Raw genomic sequence first — 17,364 nt, forward strand, 5'->3', positions numbered from 1 at the left:
ACCCCCTATTGGCAAGGGCTTTTTTTTTTTTCTCCTCATCAGATGCTGCCAGGACAGTCATGCTGCCATGATCATAACAGCAAATCTATATAATCTTGCCGGTGGCATAACATTTCTTACAGAAATACTTAACTTGCTAAAGCAGAAATGGCATCTTCATTAGTATGACTTCTGCTGTTAATTTAAAAAGTTACCAAAAATCAACAGCTAAGCAAGGTCAGACTGAGTTTTCTGAACAGGCTGGAAAACTCAGCATATACAAACACCATGCCTGTCCTCAACAGCAAAACCAGATTGACTGTGAGTTTAATCATGGTTATTGTTGGAAAGTTTTTAAAGTTGTAATGTGCTAATTTTTGATGATAAAGGTCTACACAGAGCAAGTACAGGAAAGGTAGTACTTTTTTTTTTTCTTCTCTATTTCTAATGCAGTCGGACAAAAAAACACCAGCTCTAAGGCAACCACATTATTCTCTAATCTGAAGAGGCAGCCTACTTGCCTGGTGGACTGAAGAGGATACAGAGCATCTCAAGGTATTATTTAGAAAATAGTTTATAAGATACTTTGGTAATACCCTGAGAACAAAAGATAATATTAAGATCATGTTGAATTTTGGAGACTTCAGAGACCTGTTCTACTTTCAGAATGCACGGAGTCAAAATATCTTGGAATCTTAATTTATTAATTACATTTTAATCACTATTTCTCTAAAGGGTTACAGACTATATTTAGACATACTGTCACATAATTGCATTTTAAGTTTCATGCCCCTTTCATGTAAAGAAGCCGTAAGGGCCGGGGGGGAAGAGAGGAATTTAAGGCCTTTAGACACAAGCTAAGTCTCCCTTTCAACAAAAAGGAGAGGTATGATTCACCTGCTTTAACTTACTCCAGAAACTGTAGTAACACCATACCTTCTCCAGTATTCCTGAACAAGGGACCATATATATTTTATTTTTTTTATGCATCATCCTTTTGCTATACCACCTCATATGCTTTTACAACCATTAAGCATAACCAGTATTCATAGGAAAGAACAAAGACACTTCAGATGGGCCTCTCAAGTGTGCACAAGAAGTGGCGGGTTGCTTGAGAAAGAAAACAACAGTATGACTTTTCTTTGTTTTACAAGCTATTTAAACAACCTGCTGACCTGTAACTTATGCACTTTCGGGTTCTGGTAGACCTCCTTTCAAGCAGCTTTGATTTTGGCTTTTTGGAATCTTTTTTCTTTTCTTCCTGACCTTCAGGTATTTCTGGCTCCTGTTCACATAAGACAGAAGTGTCAAAAAGTTTTATCTCCCCCCTCCCTCCACACCCATTATGACTGAACTCATATTCATACCATCTAGAAAGCTCATATGTCCACACAACACATTTTGGCTTCTAATATCCTGACTTGTGACAGCAGAATTCACGTGAACACTTCCACATATTGCCCTTATGGGCTCCATAATTTCACAAATACAGCGTTCAAGGGTTCAGGCTATTGTATCGTTGTGTTTGTACAGGTGATACTCCCAGGACTAATAAATGCAGCAGCTGAACAAACTGTGGCTACCATCTCTGCATATTGAGCACAGGGACACCTTTACATGGTGCAAATTTAATAAAGCTCTGCGCAAGTTAATTTAACGATATTGTTTCCAAGTTATTAATTTAAAAAGAAAAATATCTGCCCCCAAGCTGAATTTTTCAAACATTTGCTCCCAGACAGAGACTCTTTTGCAAGTTTGTAAGATCTGTTATCATTTTTCTGTTATCCAGAGGCATACGGAGAAAGTTGGCTTTATTACAGTCAGTTAGCCTGGAAAGTCTATGTTTAAAACAAACAAAAGGTTAATTTTAAACTCTTATGCAAGGAACAGATTATATAATTTTGGATGAAGGCATTTGGCTAAGACTTCAAGAGAATCACTTTAAAATGTATTTAAGGAGTGAGAAGAAGCTGTTCTCCACACGAATAAAAACATTTTTCCTCTTCTGTAAAGGGAAGCCATATAAAAGCATCTGTTAATAAACCACTAAATGTTTATAGTATTTAACCACATGTGACTTCAATAGACATTTGTCAGAGGCAAACGTTATGCTTCTAATAGATACAACATATTCCCTCTGAATCATAAGCCAGAAACATTTGTTTCCATCAGTTCCAAAGGAAAGCTATGACAATTATCTCAGACCTAGGTAAACTATACAGCAGACACCAGACTTAAACAAACTGAATTCCCACCTTTGTAAGCTACAGAATGGTAGAGCACTCTACTCAAAACCCAACTGTAATGGGTAGGGAGGTGATTCTGCGATCCTTCACTGACAGAGGACTCTGTGTGGCACCAGCTGGCTCTAATAAACATAGAATCATAGAAGGGTTTGGGTTGGAAAGGACCTTTCAAGGTCATCTAGTCCAACCCCCCTACTATTAGCAGGGACATCTTCAATTAGAGCAGAGTGCTCAGAGCCCCGTCCAACCTGACCTGGAATGTTTCCCGGGATGGGGCATCTACCACCTCTCTGGGCAACCTGATAACACGATAAAGCTCCCTTGGTTTCTCCACTATATTCAATCTCAGTCTAAAACAAAGGGTCTAGAATTATTTCTGACCTGCATATAGATTGATTTTTCTTTCCAAGATGCTACTAGCACTTCTAACACACCACTGAGAAACTTCTTTCCCAAGAAGTTTGTAAAAAAAATAATACCACACAGACACAGTAACTTACCTGAGGTGGAATGATGTTCTCAATACTGATACCCACGTACACCAATCGCTCTTTTCTTTAGGAGAGAAAAAATGAAAATAAGTTTATGGAAAGACTGCAAATATCTAAAATAATGCTGTAATTAGCACCATTTGAAGCTCTTACTACTGCTAGACAGAAGCATCTCAAGAGGATGTTCCAACTGAAAACAGTTATTTTACTTAGAATATGTAAATATGCTAAATCTCGTATGATTACATTCTCCTGCATGCATAATGTAAGAGATTTCCACAGAGTTCTGACAAACAACAGTACTTGTAGATTGCGGGCACCACAGAAACGATTGAATTGGGGTATAAAAAGCAGTTAAAAAACAACTGAAAAATAATAATGTGGTGATCAAGATTATGCTGCCAGCTCCGTAACTACCACCGACCTTGGAGGCGCTGAAGATTAAATGGGCATTGAAAAATCACACTGAACTGGTAAAATTACATAAAGACAGGATGCAATCCAAAACAGACAAGTGCCAGGTTTTATATCCTGACAGGAACAATCAACTCTAGAAACACCAGGGAACAAATAACTGCCTACAGAGCAATTCTTTGCCAGAGGAGAAGAGCCTGACAAAGATCATCAGAGTCAAGCTGCTGCGGAAACAACTATGATGACAGATGGATGTGTGAACAGGAGAACAGCCTACAGGACAAGGAAGGAAGCCTGCCACGGTCATCAGCCCTGCTCACACCTAGCTGGAGTACTTGGTGCCATCTGGGCACTGCGCATACTTCAAGAAAGATCTGATCCAAGAGTTCAGAGCTAGCCAGTAGGAGTTATTGGAGGGCAGCAAACGTGCCCTGTTGAGAAAGGCTGAAAAAATATGATAGATTGGTCTAGAGAACACTAGACCAAAGATGGGAGAGATAATAGTACTCAAGTACAGGAAAGACTCTTGTAAGGAGAAGTAGGCTGTGTTCCTTGTGCACAGAATGTTACAGGATTAAATCAAAGTAAGTAAAATTCAGTTTAGACTTAGCTTGCCTCAAAACTAGCACCCTGTATCATCTGAATTGCCCTGGGCACAACTCTGGCTCTTGGCCTCTACTTGCGGCTCCTGAAGGACACACGTCTCCCGTAGGTCTTGTCATATCTGTCAGTCCCAACTAGAGATGTCCTGGATATACTAGCACCTCACAAACAGCATTGGGTGCTGATCTTCAGGGTACTGAATTGGACTTTCAAAAAGCAGTCTGTCAGGAAGAACATCCAGGTCCTAAAACAAACTCCGCTGGATAACCAAACTACCATCACCATAGGGCCCTACTAGCCTTTTTCTAGGAAAACAAGGGATAATTTAAACAAATGAAGGTATCAAAGAAAGCTGGTGGCATTTACTGGGCTCTGCAAGGACTCTAAAAGCAAACCACACCCCTACAGATTTTAAAATTATTTTGCATAATAGTATTTTCGACCACACACACTGACGAACAGTCCTGCAGGGGGGCAAGCTGTGAACTAGACGTTTGCTGGCAGACCTCCAACTTTCAGGATCCAGTGAAGCATCACGACAGTTGAAATGAAATCACGCAAGAATCAACACTAACCTCTTCTGGGTTTCTGAGCTGAAGAGTCTCAATCAACCAGAATCAGACTGCTGAAGTTACAGTGAGTGGTTGTATAAGCAAGTATCACATTACACTTGAGTCGTAACAGGATGCATCACATACGCAAGTCGTCTAGACCTGTACACAAATGCCTGAGAATTGTATTCATTTTAGTTACATTTACTTCATTTGTGCGTTATTTTTTTGCAAATAGAGGCATCTGTGTATAAAAACTTTGTTTCCAATACTTTCATTAATTTCTAAAAAATCTAAGTAAATTTTAAAAGTCTTCTGACTAGACTTCCGCACTATACATTTTTAGGCAAATAACCTCCCGGAGAACTCTCTACTGTAAGAATCTAGCATAATACTTTTTTCTTAAATAACATGAACAAGCACAGTTCCTTGAAGTAACACTGCCAAAGAGTAAAAACGGATTTTAGGTTGTTTTACAGCCAAAAAGACCATAAACTTTGACAAATCAGTATCATTGTATCCAGATTGAAATTTCTGGCTCTGCATAGAAGTAATTGGTTTTGTCTCCTAATGTCAGTTCTCCAAACTGATAGATGAAAAGAAATCTTCATCCATCTGAGCACCATGAGATTGGTTAGATGAGGAAGAATTTTGTCATAAACCACTCCTGAAAATTAATTAAAATAGCATCTTAAGGCAAGGAATACAACTGCTAAAATGAGAAAGGAACTAGAAATGTAAACATTTAACTATTCAGCAAGTGTCTTTGATAGTTTCCTCCACTTCTCATTTCTTGTAATGCAAAACATAAAGAGACAAGGGATTAGAAAAATTCAGCTGTTTTCAAATGTGATCAGTGAGGCTTTCAAGATCTGCTTTTCTTCTTGCTGGCTTGAGTACACAATGCTTAAGAAATTAGCAAATGAAGCACGATGAGATAATGCTGAGGTAAAGGTCTTAAAAGGACATGCAAAATGAAGTATCAAATGCATTCTTTATTAGTATGTAGCACGCAGAAGCTCAACACTTTGGTGAGTGTTAAACCAATAGTTTAAACATTTGAACCAACAGGTCTCCAATGGAAGGTGCAGATAAGCACTGACTGGTTATAAACTCTTCCTAGACAAATCCAGAAAACATTTTCTCTCATGTAAGCAGCTGAGAAAGTTGCTACAAGGAAGTCATGAAAGTGTGCATGAAAGGAAGTGCTCCACCTGATCTGGGCTGGGAGAAGCAGACACGTAGTCCCTAGATGGATTTGATATCAAGAAGTCTGACAGTCTCTAACATGAACTAAAAGGGGCATCCGTAAAAGCTTTAACGTCCACTCCCTCTAGCTGGTGGTAGGACATGATTATAGACATGAGCATGTACATGAGAAACCTGAAATTCAGCCAGGTTGTTGTGGTAGCACTTTGAATTCATGAAGAGAAAAAAAAAAAAAAAAAAAGGAACAGGTATGACTTTGATCTATGTATTTGTAAGTCAACGTGAAACCTGAAGTTTTCATTAAAAAAAAAAAAGTGACATAATGCTTTGGGGATGTGTAAGAATATACCTGAGCAGCTAAACCAATTTCAATCAGATTTCTGAAAGCTAGAGAAGAACTGAAAGGGCATGACAGTATCACTAGTTCAAAAAGCACAATAATAGCACTGGGTCAAAGAATCTATTAAGTGTGTTGTGCCCATGATGAGACAGTTGGTTTTCTTCTCTTTGCCAAAAAGACAGACATCACGTACTGTGACTTTACAGAAACAATACATTAAAATATTTCTGTGTGCCCCAAACAACCAACCTGCTTTAACTTTCACACCGAGCTGTAATAAGGACTATAATTTCTTCTAGCATTATAATTCTTCAGCCTTTTTACCTTACAATTTGCTAAAATACACCACCATTAAGTTGAAAGACTTCAGTATTCAACTATTGTATCATGAAATCTTTTATAACCCAAGTTCATTTCTCTTGAGACACTTTTAAAAAAATCTAAAATATTTAGAAAAAAAATCAATCTTATGATATACAATAGAAAACATTAGGTTTGTTTGGTATGAGGATCAGATTGCAAAACAGTTGTTAAACATCCGTTTCAGACACTGAAAAGTGCTATAATAGCAATTGCATGCTCTCCTGTAACCGTTAAAAGATCGTATTTTTATGCAACACTAGTGATTTCAAGAAAGCAAGACAGACAGGAAAAAGCTTGCATTCCATGTAATGTTTGCCAGCAGAATATTTACCAAAGTAGGTTCAAAACGAATTGTTTGCTAGCAATAAGTCTTCCTACCAGAAAGCAGAGCAGCAAACACAGTTCCTTTGTGTCCCATACTCCTGCACAGATGGAGGCTCTGTGTAAGCTGAGCTCACTCATAAAAATAGCTAATAGTTTCATTCCCAAAGCTACAAATTCACTAAAATTGGCTAAAATTGAATGATTTTACCACAGTGTGATCTAGATCCGCTCTGAGCAGAAGCGGCGATGGTAGGAACAGTTGGTACCTGACCTGTCACCATCGTCGTTGCTGCTGCAACAGCAGTAACAAACAGGAGATTTGAAGGAAGCTGAAAACAGACACAGACTGTGCTCTGCTCTTCCCAGCACAGAATCACTACATCCCATGTGATACTCCAGTACCTGCTACAAATCTAACCCTGCTCAATTACTTTCTTTAAAAGGGTCTCACCTTCTGGTGAATTTTGCCTTTTAAGATACAATTCATGCAAAGTTTTGTTTAATAATGCATACGGATGTTATTAAATTTTGCAATGTACTCAATATATGTCCTAACAGGTATAAACTATGCAGACTGTGTTTCGTGTCCCTCATTTTCAGGACTGAAAACTGCAGATAGGATGTTCCAAATATTAAGGACATTGTTCATAAATGCAGTAGCCTGGTTTGCATTTAGCCTTCAGTAATGGAAGGGGTGGACACAAAATTTCATTCCAAGTTGTAATTCAGCCGACCCACTGCACTACAGCAATTGCATAATCATGACAACTTGGCAAAGTTTAACAAAATCTAAAGCTAGAAGACTCAAAAATCACATTAAACGAGACAAACCTTTGCAAAAAAGTCAGGACTTAACCTTGCTTACAGCAGGAACTCTACCCACAGATGACAGTATTATGAACACATGCAGCTGAACCAGTGCTGAAAACCATTTAACTACTGGTATAGCAAAGCCAAATTTGTGTTCAGTCACCTTGACCAAAGTTTAATACAAATGTATTGGCTTATCTTTTCCAATTATTGGACTTTTTCCCCCTTCTTGCAAGCTCGCCCAGCACTGTGCCACCAATACACAGCAGGAAGTGAAAACTGGTCTTACCAATTCCCAGCCTCGTCGCTACTTTCCTCCTCAGTCCCCAATTATTTTAATGCTTGTTCAGTTATTACTACCCTTCTGCACAGCAGCCTGATGTGAACACAACCTAACAGTAGTACCTGCGTTCTGCACGCTCCTTCTTTTTTAAGACAACATCCAGATCTTGTAATTGTTCTTCTAATTTCTCACAGAGTAATTTCTAAGGGAATGAAAAACAATATTAGTTTCTTTCATAACCAACAATTTTCATCTAACGTTCAGAAACTTCATTCACTATTTCTGTATTTGTCACATTCATGTCTGGAAGAAGGGTGAGCACTTTGCTACACCGGAGGCTCCTCTTCAATGAACAAGGCTTTACAACAAAGACTGTCTTCTTAAACATGCGTACTTCACCATGAAGTGCTATAGGGATGCATCCTCCCATTAACTGGCATTTACTGTAGGGAGCAATGTGCCTAAAGCAAGTATTAAAGATGTTTAGAATAAACATATTTCTAAACTCGTACCACATTTTTGTTGTCATTTACAACTTTGCCTCAGAGAAATCTGAGGATTTCGGAGACATACGGAATATACATACAGAAAGCCGAGTGCATACACACACAGCAGTATCTGTTTGTCCCTTGTCTTCATCTTTGGAGAACCTGTAAGTCTGTGGCCACCGCAGTAAGAAGCAGAAATACGCTTCAGGATCATTTTCTTACCAAATGTTCTGTATCTTAGAACACCACTTAATACTCAAGAAGCCACATGGAAAAATGACTTTTTATGGACAAACTGTACCTTATTCCATGTTAATGCCCTCATCGTACTATTTCCAAGGATAATCTTTTGCGCTTTTACAAATCTGTCACTTTTCACATTAAAAATTACTAAACAGCCACAGAGCAAGGAGATGCTCTAACTGCAATCCACAATCCCAAACTGTTTAAGAAAAACATTCGTATATATTCAAGATCGTCACTACTTAAAAATACTCCTCAGAAGACAACTAAAAAAATCAACACGCAATACAGCCATATCATGTCACATCCAGTGAGTCTAGCTTTTTGCAGGGCAACAGCCCTTTTGGCAAACAATTTTTCTAAAAGCAAGGAAGGTGTTTCATAGAATGGTTTGGCTTGGAAGGGACCTTTAAAGGTCATTTGGGGTCAGGCAGATTATTCTGACAATGTGCATAAATGGTTCCCCATTAGTTTAACCAGAACAGCATCACACTTTCGTTTATGCTCACAAGCACCATCCCTGCGAATCTTGCTATTTTAGATGTACATTAAGTGAAACTGGACATGTACACGGTGGTGGTGGGTTTTTTGGCAGAAGCAGCTTCTAACCTTCAAAAAAGTGTTCATACTTGTTTATTACTTGACAACACTGGCTTTCCCAGCAGAGGCAAACTATACCGTGAGACTCATTAGAAATAGCAGCTTTCTCTAACCAGCTTCTGAGCAAATGTCTCTGAAGAAGGAACAGCACTTCAGAACAGCTGCTTGCTTTGCTGCCATCCCTCGCTGCCTACCGATTCTCCCTCCAGGATGATAACATGATGTTTTTTTAGATAAGATGTTTTTTTAAGATACTATATTTTCAATACAACGTTAGTCTTAAGGTAATTTAAACCAAAGATGGGAGAAGACCAGTATGGTTGGAGATTCCCCATCTACATGTCAGTCATTCATCACTAGCAGAAAAAAGAAAGGGAAAGGAAAACCACCTCACAAAACTCAGTTTTACTAATGGGCAAGAGGGAAGATCAGCACCTCTACAGTCCATCACAATCTATTTTTTAACAGAAAAAAAAGATAAAAGAACTTGTTAAACTCCCCATAAATCTCCACAACCACAAACAGAGCTGAAAAGGAGAACAGCAAAGTCAAATAAGAACCATACATGCTGGCAAGGTGGGCAGAACCACTCCCCATCAGGGATTATCATCAAAGGAGGGCGAAGGCAGGCTGTGTGGTACCCACTGTCACAGGAATCACACAACAAAATCTGCAGAAACAAAACAAATGAGTATTTTTTGGCATCCGCAACACCTAACAAGCTCCAGAACTATTTCACCAGCCTACACAGAAGTGCTTTATAAATACTCTGGACTGTGCCAAAACCCCAAAAACCCTGTATCACTTATCACTAGATGTTTCCAGGGCCAGGAGTGTTTTTTATGGGGAAGTTTATGTATCACCATTTTCCATTTTAACGCTAGATTTCCTCTTACTAAGTGTTCTCAAGCACTTCGCACTACCGGACTATGTAGATTGCGTGCCCATAGTGTGGGATCTGGTAATGCTTTCCAGACCGCGGACTACGTGGAAAACTCCATCTGGACAAGATGTGGAATGATCTTTTCCCTGTGCAGTCATGTCCACATGAAGGAAACCTGGCCATTTCCTCACTTAAGATGATTTTATGTCCAGGACAGCAGAGACAAAGCCTTGTGGACTCTTAGAGGTACACAGAACTAGGCAACTATGAGAGTTCATACTTAGCTGGGTAAAGCTTGAGACACCCCTCTCCATGAAAACTGAGGAACAAAGCTGACATAAGCTCTGTGAGTATCTACTGGAGTATTTACCTCTAACATCCTAAAGTTTGAAATCCTGAAGTCTCAACTATGCTACGATATCTGTCACACACCTGAGAGTACACTTATTTTGTGGATTCGTAGCAGGACTGCACATTATGATGTCCCAGATAAACAGAGGAATTCCTAATGATATTTACTGCTGACAAACCAGAACCATTAGAAATAGTGGAAGCTTGTTGTGCTCTTTCTGTATGGGATTTTGCTGTACCCAGCCCACAGGGTGAAGTGCAGCTGTAGCCAGCGGGGACGACTGTGTAGCACTGACCATGTCACAAGACACTGGAAAGCATAATTTACGCCGCTGGGGTTTTTTTAATGTTGTCTCCTCTGTAGTCATTGAGATAGCACATTGTGAATTAATCTGGGTGCCATATACCTCACAAAAGACGACATTTCAGAAGTGGTAAACAGAAGTAACTTCGTTCCCTCCTTATTAAACTCATCTACTGCCAGGAGTTTACCACCTAAAAGCTAGAGGATATTTTCCTACATACAGCCACCCCAAAGGATGATGTCCCTTCAGATACCACCAAAGCCAATCCACAGCAGAGCCAACAGCAGCCTTCCCCTAAAGCCTACCAGCTCGGGGTGATTGGGAAGGCCACACTTCTTGCATGGCTCATCATCATCAGCAGGTGCAGCTTCTTCTTCCTCCTCTTCTTCCTCTTCTTCCTCCTCATCGGAGTTTTTTTCACTCTCCGAGTCCTCACTTTCTTCATTACTTGAGTATTTCCACCTGCCACGTGTTCGCGTACCTGTCCACCGAACTTTGCTTCTCTATGAGACATACCATTTCAGAGAGAAAACACAAAGGAAGCTTACAGAGTTTCTTCCCACACCTTAAAAAACATCTTTCTCTACAGTGATTCATTTCAGTCAGAACAGTTGCAGTAAATTTACAACACAGCATTTCAATGAACAGACTGTCTTTCAAAGAGCCTTAAAATCCAACAGGATAATAAAGGGAGAAAGATTCCTGTCTACCTGCAGAAAGACATTTTCAAACCAGATTTAAAAGGAAGAAGACAAATTTGTCACTCAGACCCTTTTTTCTGTTTTGACAAGGTGAACTTGCTTGTGAACGTGGTAAATTCCACATTTAAACTTTCCGACTTCTTGATGACAGCCTTCCTCAACCCAAAGAGAATCTTCTTCCCTCCCCATGTACATTTTATGTCTTTTATTTTGCTTTAGGAAACTTGTTTGCACTCTAACAAGTATATTAAGTGTTTCTGGTGCTTTCCTCTAAGATGGGCATACTTTTCTGAAATAAAAATCACTGCACCTTTTAAGTGCATAACTTGTATTAAGGTAATCTTTCACATTTATACTCTTCCATTATTTTTCTTACATGAAAACTGATTCAGTTGATGCTTGGTTTTTGCTAATCAAAGGGGCATCTACCCCTTTGTGTCGTATCTACCTTAATAAAGCAACCATATGTTTTACCATGCATTTACTCAGACTTTCCACCTTTTCATTTTACACAGTGGAAAATTACATCTCTTATTCTCTAAATACGGTAAGTTTTACTAGTGATTTGTTTAAAATGTATTTTGAATGAAAACCAGTTTTCAATGAAAATTCAGGCTGTTATTTTGTATTACTTAAAACTACTTTCTGCAACTAAGATCTTTTATATTTAAAGCAACTTATGAAACAAAAGAAGCTTTTCTTCCCGTTAATTCATGTTAGACGTTATTCTCTCAACTCCCTCCCTCCCCAGACATTGAAAAAAGAAAATAACTCTTCTAGCTTTTTCAACTCAAAACATTTTTCAATTTTGACTAAACTACTCATTGACCTGAACGAGCTGAATAAACAAAAATGTATATAATATTCACTTTTCCTGCAGGGCAGACTAGTACCAAAGCAGTACTTGTCATACTGGTAAAATTTTGTTTCAGGTTCTTAACATTAATTTCCAGCTCTTTACTGATTTTACTGTTGACTAAACTTTAGTAGCAAATGTACTTTACATCCATGATAGTATTAGTTTAAGTTTAGGCTTCATTATATGTCATCATAATTTCAAATCTATTTTAAAAAAACTCTTCTTTAAGAGAAAACAAATACATAATAGCCTATTAAAGATTTGGGTATTTTTAATCTTGATAAAATGACAGAAGCTTACTAGTTTCAAACGTCTTCCTGTATCATATTTATTTTAAAATCTCTCTAGAAATGGAATTATTTTTAGATCTGTCTTTCAAAAAAAGAGATCAAGTTGAAACTCCTTTAGCAATAGCACTTCAAAATTGAAACTACTTGTAGAACTTACAATCACTATGATTTTAATTTATTTTAAAATAAAAACAACTAAATTAATCTTTAAAGTTTTTTTCATTATGTATATGACAGAATTTTTCAGTATAAGTGTTATCATTCATTGTAAAATCAGCTGTTCATTTTACAAAGGTTATTCAACATAGCAGCATATGAAAGAAAACTTGCTACATAAGTGAATGTCTTGGTAGAACTACCAAAAAATCAGTAAGGAAATCTGTAGCAGTGGAAAAATTAATAGGATTTCAAGTTGATATAACAAGAGTACACTTAAAAATACAGACTTTTTGTTCCTTGTTTGTCTTACTCTGTATCCATAAAAGGTGTTTATAATTACAGAGACTTAGAAGCAAACTATACATAAGTATGTTTAACTTTTTGTGTTATATTTATCTGACATACTTTTAAGATCTGTGCTGCATAAACAAATGCAAAAGACACCTTCACCCAAAGTAAAATTGATATCCCATGTATGAAAAAAGCTAAATTATATCACAAACTCACCAAAACAATAACTTTAGCTTCACCTAGAAACAGAAGTCATAATATTTTTATTCTTCACCATTTTTTGGTTCCTTTGTGGCTTACGATCATCCTGCCCAACCAGACACCAACAAGCATCCATCTAGTAAATCCACAGAAGCTAGAAGTCTCCATTCAGCCACTCAGCCAGACTGACTCAGGTCTGATCATTTCATTTCTTAGAAGAATTCACTCTGGTTGACTTGGTCTACTTAGTTTAGGTTAAATAACAGATTTTATAAACTGGTAAGTCAACACTCTCTTAGGGGGCGTTTTTAGATTTGTCGAGTCCCCTAACTGGACTGCAAAGCCAGTTCCTTCCAAAAGCTGGCCAAAGGAACAAAATCCTCAATATTCCTATGTAAGCGTATATTCTCCTTATAGATAAGACTGTGGGTATTCTTTATTCCCGGGTAATAAAACTGTATTACCTTGTTAACCTTAGAATTTGACTCCTTTTCTTGTTTTTTTGCATCTTCTTTTCGTTCCGGTTTTTGAGCTGCTGCAGGTTTCTCCTCTTCCTCTTCGGGTCGTTTTTTGTCAGGTTTCTGATCCCGAGTCTCCACAACTTTTGGAGTGGGCTTGGATATTCTTGGAGATCGCCTTAATGTGCGGCCAATGCTGACCTCTTCTGGCGGTGTTTCTGTCTTTCTCTTCCGACTGGAGATCCTGATTGTTAATTTAATTCCTTCTTTCTGTCTTTCAGAAGTTATTTCTTTATTATCTGTTGCACAGTTTTCTTCTTCAGAAACTAACTTATATTTAAATTTGCTTTTAGGTAGTGGAGATTCCTTTTTACTCTCTGAGGAGTCCTCTAGATTAGTGTCGGCATCATCTAATCTATCTGGCTCTGTCTTGGCAGCTTCTGGCTCCTCCTCTTGTTTTTCTGGGCTGGATTTTTCTTCTACTTTGTTCTCCTCGGGTAGAGCTGTTTTACTATCAGAACCCTCCTTTTCCAAAACAGGCTTCTCTAAAGTAACAGGAGAAGTAGATGAAGGGGGTGCCTCAGCAGCTTTTGAAGAATCAGGTTCCTCCTCAGACTCACCTTTACTTTTCAAAGTCTCTTCATCAGACAGTGCAGGCTTGGGCAGTTCTGCAGGAACAGATGTGTCTGTGGACTTCTCCAGCATCTCTAAACATTCTTTGGGTGGCGGTAGTCTGTCCTTTTTGATTTTCATGGCTAGTTTCTCTTCAGTTGTTTTGGCACAGTCTTCAGAGTTTGAAGACTCTTCCACTACCATTTCAGTAGTTGTGCTGTCAAGGGACTCTCTTTCCCCAGGACTAGATTCCTCCTTTAAAGGCACTTTCTGATTAGAAACCTCAGAGACCACAGCCCCTATCTCCTTCACCACAGTTACTGCGTTTTTCTCAACCTCGCATGCTTTTATAATTTTACTAACAGAATTTAGGGAGTCCGATACCTTTTCCCCACTTTTTCCATTTTTCTCTTTTAACGAGGGGCTGTCTTCCTTTGTGCTAGCAGAGTGTTCTGACTTGTTGTTTTGTATGACACTTGGGGTTATTTTTTCACAGCTAACCTCTCCATTTACTAGCACTTTCCCATCAGGACATAAAGCAGTAATTGTAGGGACTCTCTTAAAAGCTTCTTCTTCTTGTTTCCCTTCTTCCTTCAAGACATCCTTTGTTGGAGTAACACATTTACACAGGGGCCCCTTTATTGGACTGTCATAGTCATCCGTCAGCTTGATCTCTCGCTTTTTAAGCGGTATTTTTGCCTGCTGGTCATTTTTAAGTTTCTCGCTTTCTTCCACAGATTTCTCTACAATTTCTTGAGGAGTTTTGACATTAACACAAAATTCTAACCTCTCCGTCTCATGAACTGCTATTTTGTCTGCACAACTTTTTACTTCTTTTAAGTCTTTTGTTTCTGTTTTGTTTTCCTTCACCTCTACTTTAACAGGCTTGACATTTTCTTTAAAGGAGTCACTTTCTTCTTTGACAGTTTGCTTTTCTTCATTGTATTCCGAAGGTTTCTCTAATTTTACTATTACTGGCAATTTTATAATGTCTTTTTCTTCCACTTTCTCAATTTTCAGCATATTTTCATCTTCTTTCACTACAGGAAGAGAAGGGCTTTCCGATTCCACTGACTGTTCCTCTGCCTCCTCTTTTTCTTCTTTGATTTTTAATTGATTTTCTGTTAACAGAGAAAAACAACTATGAAACAACCAAGGGGACCTACAGCATTACAAAGAGCATCCATGAAAACAAAGGCATATCTAAAAAACCCAACAACCCAAAGCCCCTCTCATGGAATTCTTAGGAATCTGGCTTATCCAGTACTGTCATAAATGAGTGGATTGCCAATTTTTAGCTATACAATCACAGTTCTGTTTAATTATATTCCAAGGTAAACCTAAATTTCAGAAGCCAGCAGGAGAATTCTAGATTTACCCTTCTTTACACAGACATCTCAGCCCCATCTTTAGTAGTACCGCAATACTTTCAGAGGATACATAAAACCTAAGTCGTAAGCACACAAAGCATCAGCTTGAAATCTCACTTGAGTTTCTAAATTATTTCACAAACCAGAACATGGCATAAGCTTCCATAGTCTTCAAGTGAAATTCCACATAGAAATCAGTCCCCTGTTTGTACACATTTTTATTTCAAGAAATATTTAAGTACTATGTTTCAATAGTTCAGAGATAACACAAGACATTCAACATTATGGCTTATAGCAAAATTCATTTAGATTCTCTGGGTAATGACTACATCTCCTCAATACTATCAAAACACAAATAACAGACAATACTCTACGTTCACATCATGTGCTGTTTCTAAAACAAGCACAATGAGCAGTAACATATCCCAGAAAAACCTGCAGAGCTTAAAGTACCGTTCAGCATTCAGAGGAAACCATACATTTATTTGTTACTATGTACTTAAGTCTATTATTTATCATTACCATAGCCTCTTAAGCCCTCAGGTTTTTTTTATTTTACCATACTTTTTGAGTCAGCTAGCAATAGGACTAATTAGCAAAAAGCAAATATAATAGCATCGCATATACCAGAACAGCATCTTCTACCATCTGGAAGATGTTATTGCAAGTGTGCCATAACTCCAAACAAAAAGGATGATTTTTTTTTTCCTTTACCTCACCCCTCTCCCTCCACACTAGTGTAATTCTTTTCCAAGGTGAGAGCTTCCCAAAGTGGTTAGAAATAATACAGAGGAAAGTACGTGACAGTTAACTTAGTTACATGAGGAAAAATAAGCATTTTGGAAACTAAAAGAGCAGTGAGGAAGAATTCATAGATTTTGTAGTATTTTCAGCTACAAAGCCTGTATCAAAATAAGCCTCAGTAATTAGCACAGCAGTCAGAGATGCATCTCTCAGGGACTGGAAGCAATTCTGAAGGCTCAAGGCTGTTTTTTTGCCCTTCACAGAAGTGGTCTCCACTCTGACCCCTTGCAACATAAAAGCTGCCTCTTCAAAGACATTCATCTGTACAGTGAGAATGAGATATTTTTTCTGTGCCCATTTTCTTCCACCCTCCCTTCGCTTCTTTCTGTCTAAACTTTGTTCGACCATTTCTTCTCATGCCCTACTGCTTTCTCCCAAACTTCTAACATCAAGGATGACCAGAATCCCCGAACTTCTCTATACTGAAAAGCAACAATTATTCTATAGTTTGACTCCCCGAACTGCTCGTAAAGCATTTCATATAGACAAAATGACTCAGTTGGCGCAAGTTGTCTTAACACTATTCGAGTCGATCACTCAGGCTTAGTAAAAAGCATGTAAGCATTGGTTCAGTTTACCTTATTTTTGTATGAGCTAATTTAATGCTGTTTGGGAAGCGGCCAATGCAAACAGGTCTCAGGTCTTCCCATATGTTTTCACTGTACCTTAGAAGGGCTTTGAGTGCAGTCCTTGGACTAACAGGATGAAATACTAAAGCGTCTCAACTGAAAGGCTCTAAGTAGTGCTCTGTGAATATGCCGACTGCACTTAAATCACTGTGTGTGTAAATAATTTCATTATTCATTACATACCTGGAACTAGTGCCTAGGAGTGATTTTGCATCAATACACAGCCTAATGCAAGTACTGACCCAGACGAGTGTGCCACAGGATTTGGGGACTTAGCTACAGTGGGGACATTTCTTAAAATGTTTTCAAATGGCTCCTCCTGGATTCAATGTAAAGTGAAATTGTATCTGAAGTAGAGATCTCCATTAGATGATGTAAGCTGGCTTGACCAGTTTTTAGCGAGACAAAGGCAGGATTTGTACTTGGAATTAATTCTGCAGTGTCGGTAACCACACAGGTTATGTTGTCATTTATATGCCGAGTTAGATATTGGAAATCTTACACTGA

General features: G+C 38.3%; 1 protein-coding gene across 1 annotated transcript in view; it reads right to left on the reverse strand.

Annotated features, from left to right (window-relative positions):
* Window positions 1-17,364, reverse strand: part of RSF1 (remodeling and spacing factor 1) — a 37,419-nt gene that overhangs the window by 10,475 nt on the left and 9,580 nt on the right. The window contains exons 5-10 of the mRNA XM_010294071.1: window positions 13,449-15,175; window positions 10,789-10,986; window positions 9,510-9,614; window positions 7,736-7,815; window positions 2,726-2,780; window positions 1,155-1,264 (exon numbers count right to left, since the gene is read on the reverse strand). Coding sequence (XP_010292373.1) covers window positions 1,155-1,264; window positions 2,726-2,780; window positions 7,736-7,815; window positions 9,510-9,614; window positions 10,789-10,986; window positions 13,449-15,175 — 2,275 coding nt within the window. The remainder of the gene's footprint in view (window positions 1-1,154; window positions 1,265-2,725; window positions 2,781-7,735; window positions 7,816-9,509; window positions 9,615-10,788; window positions 10,987-13,448; window positions 15,176-17,364) is intronic.

This window comes from Phaethon lepturus, unplaced genomic scaffold (assembly GCF_000687285.1).
Source record: "Phaethon lepturus isolate BGI_N335 unplaced genomic scaffold, ASM68728v1 scaffold23579, whole genome shotgun sequence".
In the NCBI taxonomy this organism is placed as follows: Eukaryota; Metazoa; Chordata; class Aves; order Phaethontiformes; family Phaethontidae; genus Phaethon; species Phaethon lepturus.